The sequence below is a fragment of the Westerdykella ornata genome (assembly GCF_010094085.1).
Source record: "Westerdykella ornata strain CBS 379.55 unplaced genomic scaffold EI97scaffold_4, whole genome shotgun sequence".
Taxonomy (NCBI): Eukaryota; Fungi; Ascomycota; class Dothideomycetes; order Pleosporales; family Sporormiaceae; genus Westerdykella; species Westerdykella ornata.
This window is the reverse complement of record NW_022986854.1, coordinates 1,447,608-1,459,657: the sequence shown is the minus strand read 5'-3', so window position 1 is coordinate 1,459,657 and position 12,050 is coordinate 1,447,608. Positions and strand designations below refer to the sequence as shown.

The 12,050-nt window shown below is 53.0% G+C and overlaps 4 protein-coding genes across 4 annotated transcripts; 3 read left to right on the top strand and 1 right to left on the bottom strand.

The window, feature by feature from the left end:
- Positions 1 to 379: 379 nt before the first annotated feature.
- EI97DRAFT_431346 (uncharacterized protein) lies at positions 380 to 3,196 on the top strand. Its single transcript, XM_033797910.1, has one exon. The coding sequence runs from the start codon at positions 397 to 399 to the stop codon at positions 3,040 to 3,042; it is 2,646 nt and encodes an 881-aa protein (XP_033656686.1). The 5' UTR covers positions 380 to 396; the 3' UTR covers positions 3,043 to 3,196.
- A 1,323-nt stretch (positions 3,197 to 4,519) lies between these two features.
- EI97DRAFT_440608 (uncharacterized protein) lies at positions 4,520 to 5,965 on the bottom strand (the record flags this gene model as incomplete). The annotated part of the gene is made up of 2 exons (XM_033799644.1): positions 4,520 to 5,470; positions 5,879 to 5,965. 2 exons carry the CDS (start codon positions 5,963 to 5,965, stop codon positions 4,520 to 4,522), a joined length of 1,038 nt encoding a protein of 345 aa, XP_033656685.1.
- Positions 5,966 to 6,678: 713 nt separating this feature from the next.
- On the top strand, positions 6,679 to 7,719 carry EI97DRAFT_440607 (uncharacterized protein; the record flags this gene model as incomplete). The annotated part of the gene is made up of 1 exon (XM_033799643.1): positions 6,679 to 7,719. One exon carries the CDS (start codon positions 6,679 to 6,681, stop codon positions 7,717 to 7,719), a length of 1,041 nt encoding a protein of 346 aa, XP_033656684.1.
- Positions 7,720 to 8,303: 584 nt separating this feature from the next.
- On the top strand, positions 8,304 to 11,415 carry EI97DRAFT_372246 (uncharacterized protein; the record flags this gene model as incomplete). The annotated part of the gene is made up of 5 exons (XM_033795335.1): positions 8,304 to 8,325; positions 8,376 to 9,951; positions 10,581 to 10,699; positions 10,798 to 11,120; positions 11,185 to 11,415. 5 exons carry the CDS (start codon positions 8,304 to 8,306, stop codon positions 11,413 to 11,415), a joined length of 2,271 nt encoding a protein of 756 aa, XP_033656683.1.
- Between the last annotated feature and the right edge of the window lie 635 nt (positions 11,416 to 12,050).

Sequence of the window (12,050 nt, the reverse complement as noted above, 5' to 3'; positions counted from 1 at the left end):
ATAAAAGAATACGTCGATACACATCCTCCTCGCCCGCAACCCTGGATTTTCCAAACCCCCAAGTCCAACATCCGCCTCCCACACTTTCCCGATCCCGAATTCTCACACGGTACTCCTCCAAGGAGCATCGAACTCAAACCAGGCCAACACATCCTTATCCGCCCTAGCCCCACAAACGTATACGTGAACATCGCCACCGTCACCAACACCGGAAACGCGCAACCCAACGCCGTCAGCATCAGCGACGTCCTTGATGCCTTCGCCACCGCCGAGGGAGAATACTTACGGCTCGCGTGGAGGATCCGCAACTTGGGACCTACGTTGTCCAGATTCGAAGATGGCGTTTTCGACCAGGAAGAGATCACCTCCATGATTGGCGCGCAGTTCGACGGTATAATGAATGCGGTTCAAGTCCTGCAGCATCGCGCGAGGCTGTTCCACGATTTGGAACGCCGTTTCAACGAGACGAATTCCCGACGGGAGGAGCCTCGCGTTTCGCAAGAACTACTCGAAGCGACCGCCCGGCGTTCTCGCAATCTAAGAGAAGCCGTCGAAAGACTGGGCCAGATACCGGCTCATCTGCAACAAGTTCGAGCCCAGTTCCGGCAACTGCGTGACAGCTCCGAAGGTGCCCCTGACCTAACGAGCACTGCCACGAACCTACGCACTTGGTTCGCGAGTCTAGGACTCAACGCCATAACATTCGCGCCCGAATCAACGGCACAAACCGCCGCCGCCGTAGATGACGATGAAGATGACGAATTCGACAACATCCTCGCCCATTTTCGTACTTTGCGAAGCACCTTCTTCGCCCTCGCAGCCGGAAACCTCGAATTCACGCACATCGTCGCGTCTCGCGAGCGCTTCCAACGTGTTAGAGCGATCTACGAAAGGATGGAATCCATTATGCTTCGCGTTGCGCGGTGGCTCCGGGGAGATACACGGCCCTCACTGTTTGTGAGTACATCCGCTCAAGCACTACGGCGTGTTACCGAATTGTCTACCGCGCAGACGGTGCGGCTGTGGGTCGAGATCGACTACCTGCTGCGCTGGGCTCGACCGGACGTTGTCGACATTGAGGGTCTCGAGATTCCGGTGCACTGGCAGCAAGATCGTACCAGGTTTGGTGCTGTCATGGTTCCTCGCGGGTGGGATCGACTGGCGAGATGGGCGGAGGAGTTCGGGGCGAGGTTGGATAAGATGGAGGGGTGTTTTGCGCATGGGACTGGGAATGAGGCTGAAGAGTTGGGCTATGATACCGCGGACGAGGATGGAGGTTCCACCGACGATTTCGTTCATGGCGTACTTGCGCCTATCGTTGTCGATGCCGATGGTGCTGATTTTGAGGATGGGTATGATAGCGAAATGCATCCTTCATCACCGCGTCCTCCGTCCGTGGCGTCCACCAACGCCGAAGAGAGGGATGAACGGGAGCTTCAAGAAATGGTACAACGAGGTCGGCGGCTCTTCCACCACAGACACCACCCACCGGCCGCCGACGCCCCATTCGAGATATGGCGATCCCGGCACAATCTAGCTCACTTCCAGCTCGAATCTTTATACAACCAAGCCGAAGCGCACCTAACCCATCTGGACGCCGACCTAGACCCCTTACTCGATTGGTACCACCGAACATGGACGCACGAAGAAGAACAACTCACGGCAGAAGAGGGCGAGGACGAAGCGCTTTTCGCACCTGGACTGCGGCTGCGCTTCCGCGTCGCGATGGAGCATGAGTTTGGCGAGAATGAACGTCCCGAGGGCGATTGGTATCTTCAACCTGTTATCGACCTTGTGCAGAGGAGGGAGCGCGAGATGAGCGATATGGAAACCGAAGTCGGTCTGCGCAGGGCGTTTGAGGAGTTTCGCTGGCTGTGGGCTGAGTGGGTCGATGGGCATCGCCGCTTCATGCATATGGAAGATGGCCTTGTCGCTGCGGAGGGAATGGGACGGCAGAGGGTGAGGCTGGGGAGACTGGTGGATGCTATCGATCGAGCAGGTGCGGCCTTGTTGGGGTATATCAGCGAGGTGGCGCGGTTCCGAGGGGATGACGGAGATGAGCATGAAGATGCTCTGATGGAGCGCAGAGTGAACGTCGCGCGCGACATCTACACCCGGATCAATAGGACGACTTCTGGTGATACGGAAGAGGGAAACTGGGACTGGACGCGCTGGTTTTCCTGGCTGGATAGAACGGGATTGATGACGGCCGTGCGGGATTGGCCGGGTCGGATGCGGTATGAATTGGAGTTCATGGCGCGGGAATTCGGCCAGAGGTTTTATAGTCCGATTGATTCGGACGGTTCTGCCCACGGCGACTTCGACGAAGATGACTTGCCGGAGTGGAATCCCTCTCTGACCGACTTTGCACCTCACCCCCGGCAAAGACAAGATGAAGCTAGTCCCGTTGTCGGCGACTTCGACGAGAATAACGTCCCGGGGTGGAACCCGTCTCTGATTGAGTTCGGCACTGGCGAGCACCTACATGGCAACCGTCAATCCCAAACTCCCCCTCCCGCAATATCTGCACCAGACAGGCGGAGCTGGTCGACTAGGGAAGGCTCTCCGGGCAGTAGACACAGGGCAAACAAGAGCCCAGAACAGCCTTCTAGCGGCAAGCGCAAAGCTCGTGATACCCCGGAGAGCATGGAGGAATCGGCGCCCAAGCGTAGGAGAATGGCAAACCGGATTCCAGACTCTACGGATCGGGAGCGAGGGTGTGTGCTTAGGGCAGTAGAAGTAAGGATTCCTGATTACCGCCCTGATCGTAATGCCCAGGCCGAAATATCGTCGCGCTCGTACTTCGATTCATCGTCGGGAGGATCAGACAATGGCGAAGGCTGTGAGGGATCAGGAGCTGGTGGTTTAGCTTATCTACCTCCTGCTTCCGAGTCAACCCCGACGAACCCTTCTCTGCAGCCTGACTCCCGCCGCCGACGCCGTCGTAGATTGAGTTGGGGGAGTCGAAGTTATCCGGGGAGACTGAGGGGAGAACTTGAGGGTTGGGAGATGCCGGAGACGCGGAGTTGGGGGGTGGGATAGAATGAAAAAGGAATCGAATATGTAGGTGTAGGAGCGCCCGAACGGGCGCGGGCTCTTTCGTGTTCGTTGAGTGTTTTTCTGAGATACCTGTTGCGTGCTTGTAAATTTGTAAAGTTAGGGAATGGATAGAGGATCTACCGTTGTTGGATTAGTAGATACAATATGTTGGGTAAGTTAAGGGTGTAGACGTCGTTCTAGTAATGGGGTGCTGTTGGATACAACACCAAACACCGACCTTGGCGGAGCGGTTGAAGAAGGGAAAGGAAGGTACCACTTTGAACCTCAAATAAAACACAACATCTACCACATGCCTCCCATCATTCATTACAAAAATTTCACGGTTCTTAAAATTGACGGAAGGGCTCTAAGGAACCCAAGCTCGGGTCGTTTCGCTAGCGGTGTTCGACCAGGGACCGACTCTTCGGCAGCACTGGCTGTTGAGACTGCAGAGATCGCAAAGCTAGGCAGTAGCTACGTGCACGAGTCACATGTAGTAGTCTAGGTGGAATTTGTAGCGAGCTAAATAGCCATCTACGGGTCCCATCAAGCCGTGCGAGTTTAGTAAATGCTACGACTCTTTCACCTTGTGGCCTTCCCTCCCATCTTCGACATCACATCCTCGACGTCCTATTCCCTTCTCCCTTCCGCTCACATCCACTAGATTCTCATTTCCGACGGCCAAAAAGAAAAAATTCTCGTTTTGCTCCTCTCAGTGACCCCGACAGCCCGGGGGGATAGAAAATGGCAAAAAACTAAGCCTTTTTGGCCTAGAAAACCTCCTAGATTTTTTTTTTTTTTTTTTTTGATTCCGGGTTGATGGATTAAGGCAGACGCACTCTCACCCCCGGGATTCGAACACAGCGTCCTCGCGTCGTGGTCCTCTTCCAATGTGCGATTCTTAATGGGTATAGACCACTCGGCTAGCGTGTTGAATGCTGTCTGGAATGTATGAAATTATTATTTATATAGGCGATAATGGGGATTTAAAGTTTCTGGAGAGGTTGATGGCGGGTGGGCGTGGGTTTGTTTGTTTATTGTTGTGGTGGTGAGAGGTGAGGTTGACGCGTATGCGTGTTTGTTTGGGCTGTGGGCTTTCACCTTTCACCGGAGGAAGTGCGGCAGACCCGAGGGCTGCAGCATGGCATGCCGTACCTACCTTATACCGCGTAAGCGAGCACAAGAACATTTTCATGTACCTGTTCCTTACACGCGTTAAAGAGCCGATCTGTACGGAGATCGAGTATGAGAAAGAACACTGAGCGCTCAAGTCTCGACAACTTTGCGGAGGAGGTCGAAGATAGTATCCCTCATTTCTAGTCTCGCAGACACCTTGTTGTCTCAGTACTGCAATTATATCACGCCAACTGAACTCTGCCAGGATTTCGCATGCAGACTGCACGTGCAGAAAAGGAGCCATAACAGGAAGTTCCGCCGATTTATCTTTTCCATTGCAAACAGTATAAGAACATTTGATTGCCTAATCCACATACTTAGTCCCCATCGGACTCCACAACTCCTCCCCGCCTCGATCGAACCCTTCATCCCGCGTCCGCTTCCTCCCCTTGCAAAACTGAAACATCCTCATCCGCTGCCTGTGGGCCCAACTAAGAGGGATCCGAGCCAATGTAACTCCAATCGGCTGTATCTGCTGCGGAAAAAGGCGATCCTCGTCCTCTTTATCCCTATGCGAGCTAGTCGCTTTCTTTCCCTTCTTTGCCTTCTTGGTTTCGAGTTTGCGCTTCTTACGGCCTTTGGCCTCGTAGGTGGGTTCAGATTGTGGATCCTTGGGAGATTTTTGACGGCGGAGTTCTTCGTCGATGGTGTAGTCGGAGTAGGTGTTTATTTGCTGACGGGGAGGTTTCATTGCGTTCTCTTTGTCCGCTTGCTGGGCCGAGCTATTCAGAGACAGAGCGGTCATGTCATTTACGGATTGGAGCAATCCTGCATTTACCCAGGCGGTTTCCAATTCGCTCTCTATGCGCTTTCTCAGGCTGGAGATTTTTGCCTCCAGTTGCCCCATGTGCATGGCTGTTTCTATGTCGGAGCAAGCCTCTCTGGATCTTTTGTTCTCTAGGGATGCAAGTTCGCGGGATGAGAGGATTAGAGCGTGAATGTTTTGGGCTAGGGGGAGGGAAAGCCTCAGTGTCGGCTCTGGCTGGTGGGTTTGATGGGAGGCCGAGGGTGCGTAGATGGTGAGGAGGGAGGGAGTGTAGTTGGTAGGTGGCATTTTAGTGAATGGCTCAGGTGGGTATTTGCAGGATTTGAGTTGTAGGAATGATCGGACGTGGAGATAGGCGTGTTGCGTAGATTGACGGAGGGCACGCGATAATAGATTGATTCGTCTTGAGGAACATTCAATACCCTTATGGAGTTGAGTTGGGTTTTGGTTTTCGGAGAAACCAAGGCTTGTCGCGCAAAATGGTAGCAGCTGCACATGCCGTTCTTTGTGTGGCTGCCTACAAAGAAAAGAACAAAGGAATTCGTCTTGTTCTTTGTCTTCGGCAGGAACAGGTTCCTTTGTTGCGTTTAGGCTTTCCCTATGCGCCGCGACGCTTCAGAGCTGATGAGTTGCAGCCCGGGCATGCTCCCAGGAAAGATCGGCAAGCGCATGTTGCCGACTACTCTCCAGTTTGCCAGCGTTATCTCCGCACGACGGGCGGTTCGATGGACTGGTCGTTTCTTTTTTTCGTTATCATGAGAATGAAGCTAACCTAAGAGACCCTCGGTATCATGAGTGAGGATCTCCACGAGAATCTTCTATCTTCCAGGGCTTAGCAAGACAAGTTTCAATGCTCTCGCCAATGTACACTAACTCCGATAACCTAAGGAGAAGTACCAGATGAACTGATCTCATCGGTGAGACCGATCTCAGTGTCAGGAAAAATTCATGAAACAGAAAACATTCTGCTGCCGACCCGGACATGATTTGCGTTAAGACGACTCAGTCTAGTAGAAACAATCAGAAGCGTCCAAGAAACATGTTTAAAATTGAGACAAGGTAGTGTGCATAATCCCCATATAAAAATAGGACTTACTCTATAGGAATTCCAGTGACTACATGTATGATATAGAACTCTCTAAGAATACTTCGAAACAGCGATTGTACCTCAGTGGAAGGTTGGATTTCGACCGGGGGAAGTAACGACAGGCCTCCAAGGCGTCCGGCTCATGATCATCGTGCTTACATGAGGGCCAAATATCCAAGAAGGGGGTTCATAGCATCAACGACGCGTCAAGCCAAGTATGCTGACTGCCCACGATGTTGACAGGCATCATGTTCCGCTCAGAGATTTTCATCCCACCTCTTCGCATCGCTGCAGGACATTGTGCGATCATTATGTGCCATCCAGACGATAGAAAAAGGTAACAACACTACATGACATTGTATATACTGAATGGCTACAATGTACAGTCGCAGTGTATATAAACTCGCATCGCTCAAGAACAGGCCCTCAGCGAAAGCGCCCAAGGGACGCGAAGACAGCAATTTCGAGAATCGAAAGCGCTCACCGGGCACAGGTGCAACAACGGTCCTCGATTTGCACTCTCAGACCCTTTCAGACTCTCTGGTAGAGCTCAGAGCCAAAGTTTGAGTACGTCTTTCCCCATCCAAAGCTTTTCCCCTTAATACGGAAAATGACTGTCAATCGCAGAGATGACAGAGGTAGGGCTGGTCCCTACAGGGAACATGAGCGTCGAGGCCGGTCCTCCGTTTTTCACTATGCTTACAAGCATCGGGGTGACAATAATCGCCAGCAGAGCGACGTCCGGAGGGAGGAGAGACGGGACGGAGTCAGAGCAATGAGATCTGCTCGAAACTTGGTCTCATATGCTGATCTCAGCGAGCAGGATAGAGCTGACAAGGATAGCATAGAGGAAGGTGTGACAGAGGAAGGTGAGCTTTCGGACACTTCGAACTCGTCGGGCAACTCACGGTCCTCCTGCAGTCCTAGTCCTAGTCAAAGCTATCGGAGGTATTCCAGCCCCCCGGCAAGCGAGCTCAGCTACCTTGACCGGGTCTTTGAAGGCGAGCATTTCCATGACCGGCTCTCGCCTTGTTTATGGGACGAGCAAGTGGTTGAAGACAGGCGCCGCCATTACCACGAGCATGCCGGCGACGACAGCGCCTACCATTTCGACCTGAGGCTTCCGCACGTGAAGGCCATCATGCGCTATATGCACAACAGGTACGATACAGTGACAGCATATAGCATGGGCATGATCGAACACGGGCAAATAGTGTTCTACATGGAGGCGTTCCCTTTGGGACTCGGCCAAGGTGACACAGCGGCCAACGTATTCGGCGGCAAGTCCACTGCCAAAGCGATGTACAAACATCGCTATGGGATCGTCGTGGGCAAGCACGCTCAGTGCCTCAAGGTCGTCCAGATGTATACCTTCCAGGGCAGGGGTCTTGCAGCGAAGTCAGAGAAGTGCCGGAGAGAGTACGTCGGACTCCGCAAGGACAAGTGTGACGACTCCGTTCACGCTTCGCCGCACCAGAAGTTAGACGTCGACTTCTGTGTATCCTGCCTGCTCGACCAGACCAGTGTGCATCTGGTGACGGACAAGATCCACTTGTCCAATCATATCATGATTGCCGGTCGCATCACCATGGAGTCGCTCACACGACTTCGGAGGTTGGTACGGAAGGTTGAGGAGAGTGGATGGGATTGATACAGTAGGATTGGATTCCTGGCAGTGGTTCTCGTCCTTCATACTCTTCAAAGTCTCCATTTCTGTAGGTTCAGTCATGAGTAAGGTAAGTCCGGTTGTATAGTATGAATAACGCAAGCTTAATATCATGTTATATTCGAAAGAGCATATTCCTAGGAGATATATTATTGATGATCGTACGTTTCCCAGCTGCAGGCGGTCACAGCATTGAGTGAAAGCCGGTCGGGTTCAGGGTCAGGATGTGATATAACAGGCAAAGTCAATGTACAAAAGATAAAGGTCCCTAAATGGGAATGCGACGGTATTTGATGTTTGGATGGTGAAGTGATGCTGGGAGAGGATCAACGAGTTGGAGCTTTCGAGGTCTCTCCAGTCACCTCTTGGCGCAGATCTATTTTTGACCCTTGAATTGGGAGACGTCATCGGCACGGGCCGCTCACCCAACAGCCGCTTTGACCCGCTTTGACAGTCGCACAGCTCAGCCTCGAGATAGGACGCGCGTTCGAAATCCAATGGAGAAGAGATATATAACATGCGTTCAGCATCGCAAAACCACTGTTGTTAATAAGGCATGAATAGATGCCATGTTGGACGAGAATCTCCCCAGTGAGTGCCCTCCCGATACTTCTGGGCAGACATCGTCTAAGACCTGGCAGCCTTCTTCCTCAAACCGACGACAGACAACAAATACAATGAGGCCTTCTACTTCACGCAGCATGGAACTGAACCGGAAGCGACTTACCTCCTCAACCACCTCGACCCTGCTTCCCAGGAAGCGCGGAACACATACGCCGTAGCCCTCGTAGACCCGCACATACCCGACGTAGTTTATGCGGAGGTACTGGCAAAACCGGACTGGTCGCTGCCCACGCTGTCGCAGGATGAGATACGCAAGAACGGAGGCATTGCACCACCACCGCAGCCCATATTCCCCACCGAGTTCGCGATACAGCTCTATAATCCCGACCAGCAGGTGGTCCTGAAACAGCACGTCTCAAAATGGACGAACGCTGTATCTTACGAGTTCAGCATGCCACAGACCTCGTTCAGAATACCGAGCTCTTCAGTATTAGATCGTACCCAGCACGACCCCTTGGCAGATCCATCCGCGCCGAAGCTCAACTTTGCGTGGAGGCGGGAGGGCAGAATCGGCAAGGATATGGCCTGCTATCTGACCGGAAAGTCTACGGATTTGACTGGCAAGAAAGCAAAGAAGAGCAAAGAGCCAGATATCACGATTGCACTCTTTTCCTCTTTGAAAGAGATGACTATCATGGAGCCGAACTTATACCGTGTTGAGATGGAAGACTTCAAGGGGCTTGAGGTTGTGTTGCTACTCGGGGCAGCCATCATCAGGGATATATTCTTCGGCAACCCAAGGGAAGCGTTCCACATCATCGATCCAGCGACAAGAAAGAACAGTGCAGGGCTTAAAGGTAAAAAGGGGTCTCCACCCCCACATGCACTCCATACCACTCCTCCGGTAGTGACCTCTCGACCTTCAACTCAATCTCCCGTGCAAGCGCTCTCCAAAGCGGCCGGCGCGCAAGGCCTCTACTCTTCACCGACACTAGCGGGTCCTTCTCGTGCCTCTGCTCCCCCCATACAGACAGCAAATCAGCAGTCTCAACGACTAGACCCGCGCGCACAATGGGAGATTGACGCTGAAACAGCTCGATTGAAGGCGCAAGCAGAGGCAGAAGCTCGCGAACAGAAACGCAAAGAGGAGAAGGCGCGGAAAAAGGCAGAAGAGGAGGAAGAAAGGAAGACGCGCAAGTTTCTAGAGCAAGAGGAAAAGCGAAGAAAACAGGAGGAAAAAGAGCGTCGACGACGGCAGGCCGAAGTTGATGCGGAAACAGCGCGTCTCCGGAAACAGTTTGGGGATCAGACTAATCTGCTTCCTCAGGTATCGAGACCTCAGCAACCGCCGAGACAAGGTAATCTGCATCCCCCGAGCCGACCCCAGCAACGACACTCCGCGCCGCTCCTGCAACCACCCTCGAGGCCGTCCCAGCGTCCTCCTCCGCAGCCAGCACGACCCAGTTGCTCGGGGCCGTACCTGCAGCCGCCTCAGGGACCTGGGCATGGGCCAGGAGCCTCACACAGCTCCTTTTTCGGTAATAGCCACAGTAATGCAGGGACACAGCCGAAGATGAAGAAGAAGAGCTTCTGGGGGCTGCGAAGTGCGAGCGATTCGACAGTGAATGGCCTGCGGAAGAAGCAGAGTAGCATGTTCTGATGACACTCGTCCTTTCTCCTGTTTCTGATGATACCCGTGGACTCTTGTGGACGACATACGGACGAAGTCTGCAGGGACGTCATATGCATCAAGATATGTTTCTGCGGACTTTTCAACCATCGTTTCTCTTCTTTGTTGAAACAGCCCATGGATTCGGAAAGCCAAGGGTCAAACCAAGCTTTCCTTTTCCCTCTTGGCGCCAAGCGGAATTGAGCACATTTGAGCAGTAAACACCATGTCACTCGACCGTATAGGAAGCTTGTTGCTTCCCCCACACAGTTGTTTGCATCCGTCACTGCAGGCGACGAGCGCCACAATGTTCTCAAATACCGGGTCCTGGGCTCTGGGAACACCCCGTCTAGTCCTGTACTGGTAATATCAGCCTCGATTTCCCCTCGCGAATGAGGCACTATGGACGGATGTGGTCCGCCCCATGCATGTCGTGTATAGCTGTACCCCGCGAGAGAAAGCAATACCGTGGAGCAGTTGCTGGATGAGGCGCCTATAAAGTGCACATGCATTTCTTCCTTCCCCGGCGGTGATACCTCTCCCGCTTCCCAATCGCACCACCTCTCCCCTTCCAACCCACTCCAACTCAATCCATCACCACCACGATTGTCAGCATGAAAACCGTCGCAATTCTCGCCCTCGCGGGCGCCGCCTCTGCACATTTCCGCGTCGAGTATCCGTCGTGGCGTGGCGATTCCTTTGCGGATGGAGCATCGCAGTGGTTATTCCCTTGTATGTGACCTCCTTCAGGAACCTATAGCACCTCCAATTGCCAGCATTGGAACCACATCTTCCATTTCCTATGCGGAAGCTTACCATATCCTTCACAGGCGCCAATGTCTCCGAGACCGTCGACCTTGGCAACCGCACTCAATGGCCACCGACCGGCGGCTCCATCCGGCTGAAGGTCTCACACCCCTGGGCTCTGACTTATGTCAACTTAGGCCTCGGGACCAACGTCACATCGTTCAACATCAGCCTCGTTGACGGCTTCAACCAGACGGGCAACGGCACCTTCTGCTTAAAGGAGACCGGCAATGCGAACATCGAGGAAGCACTCAAGAAGGCCAACATCAGCGCAGCGAGCCTTGACGGCCAGCAGGCCAGCCTGCAGATCATCCAGATTGCGCATAGCGGTGCTAGTCTTTACAACGTGAGTTGCATATCCCCTTCTCGATCTCGTGCAAACCTCCTGATTGCTGACTCGATACGTACAGTGCGCGGACATTACCTTCAACTCCTCGGCACCTCTTCTCTCCGACGATGAGTGCAAGAATTCGACTGGTGTTGGTGGCATTGGAATCCAGAACGCAGATGCTGCTCAGACTGGCACCCCGACTAGTCCCACTGGATCTACTAAGCCTACGGGCGCTGCTGCGGCACTGCTTCCTTGCGCTGGTGGAAGCGTGTTCGCAGCCTTGGTGGGAGCTCTGGTTATGGTCATGTAAAAAAGAGAGACCGTAACATTGGTACGGGGCTAAAGGATGATGACCACAGGGACGAGATACGACTGAGCAGATGAGACGATAATGATACCTCTTTTCTTTCTCAATCTTCCTTGTGCGATATTGAGCTCGCGAATGGGATGTCTTGCGACGCTCCATGAAATGGGGAAGAGAAAGCTAGTACTTGACGCACTATGTTTGAACACCTGAGTCGTCACCACTATGTCGACTACACTTGATAAGAATCCCCTACGTTGGACTTGCACCTAGCTCTATGCTCCTACGACATTATTATCATTTCTTCCTCTTTCGCACCCGCTACAGACTCTCGCTCCCTGCGCGCATATACGGGATTGTGGCGCCTGCATGTACAAGTACGTAGTAAGCAAGCGGTGACGATTCCGAGTTTAGCTCTTAGCTGTACAGACAGGAGCTCAAATCCTATACCTGCGGTTGAGATAACTTGTGGCACCGGTAATACTTCGTAGTATGGGAAAATGGAAGGTAGATGTACATAATGAAATGGATAATAATCCGCAGCCAAGCACCTTAACTACTCCGTACTTCCTCCCGTAACAGGACTTGAGTATGGTGCTGGAGAGGTGGCCTGACAATGCGACACAGCTGGCCAGACTCCG

Excerpts from the sequence above, each read along its gene's own strand:
- EI97DRAFT_431346 (XM_033797910.1), top strand. The coding sequence starts at position 397 with ATGAATGCGGTTCAAGTCCTGCAGCATCGCGCGAGGCTGTTCCACGAT.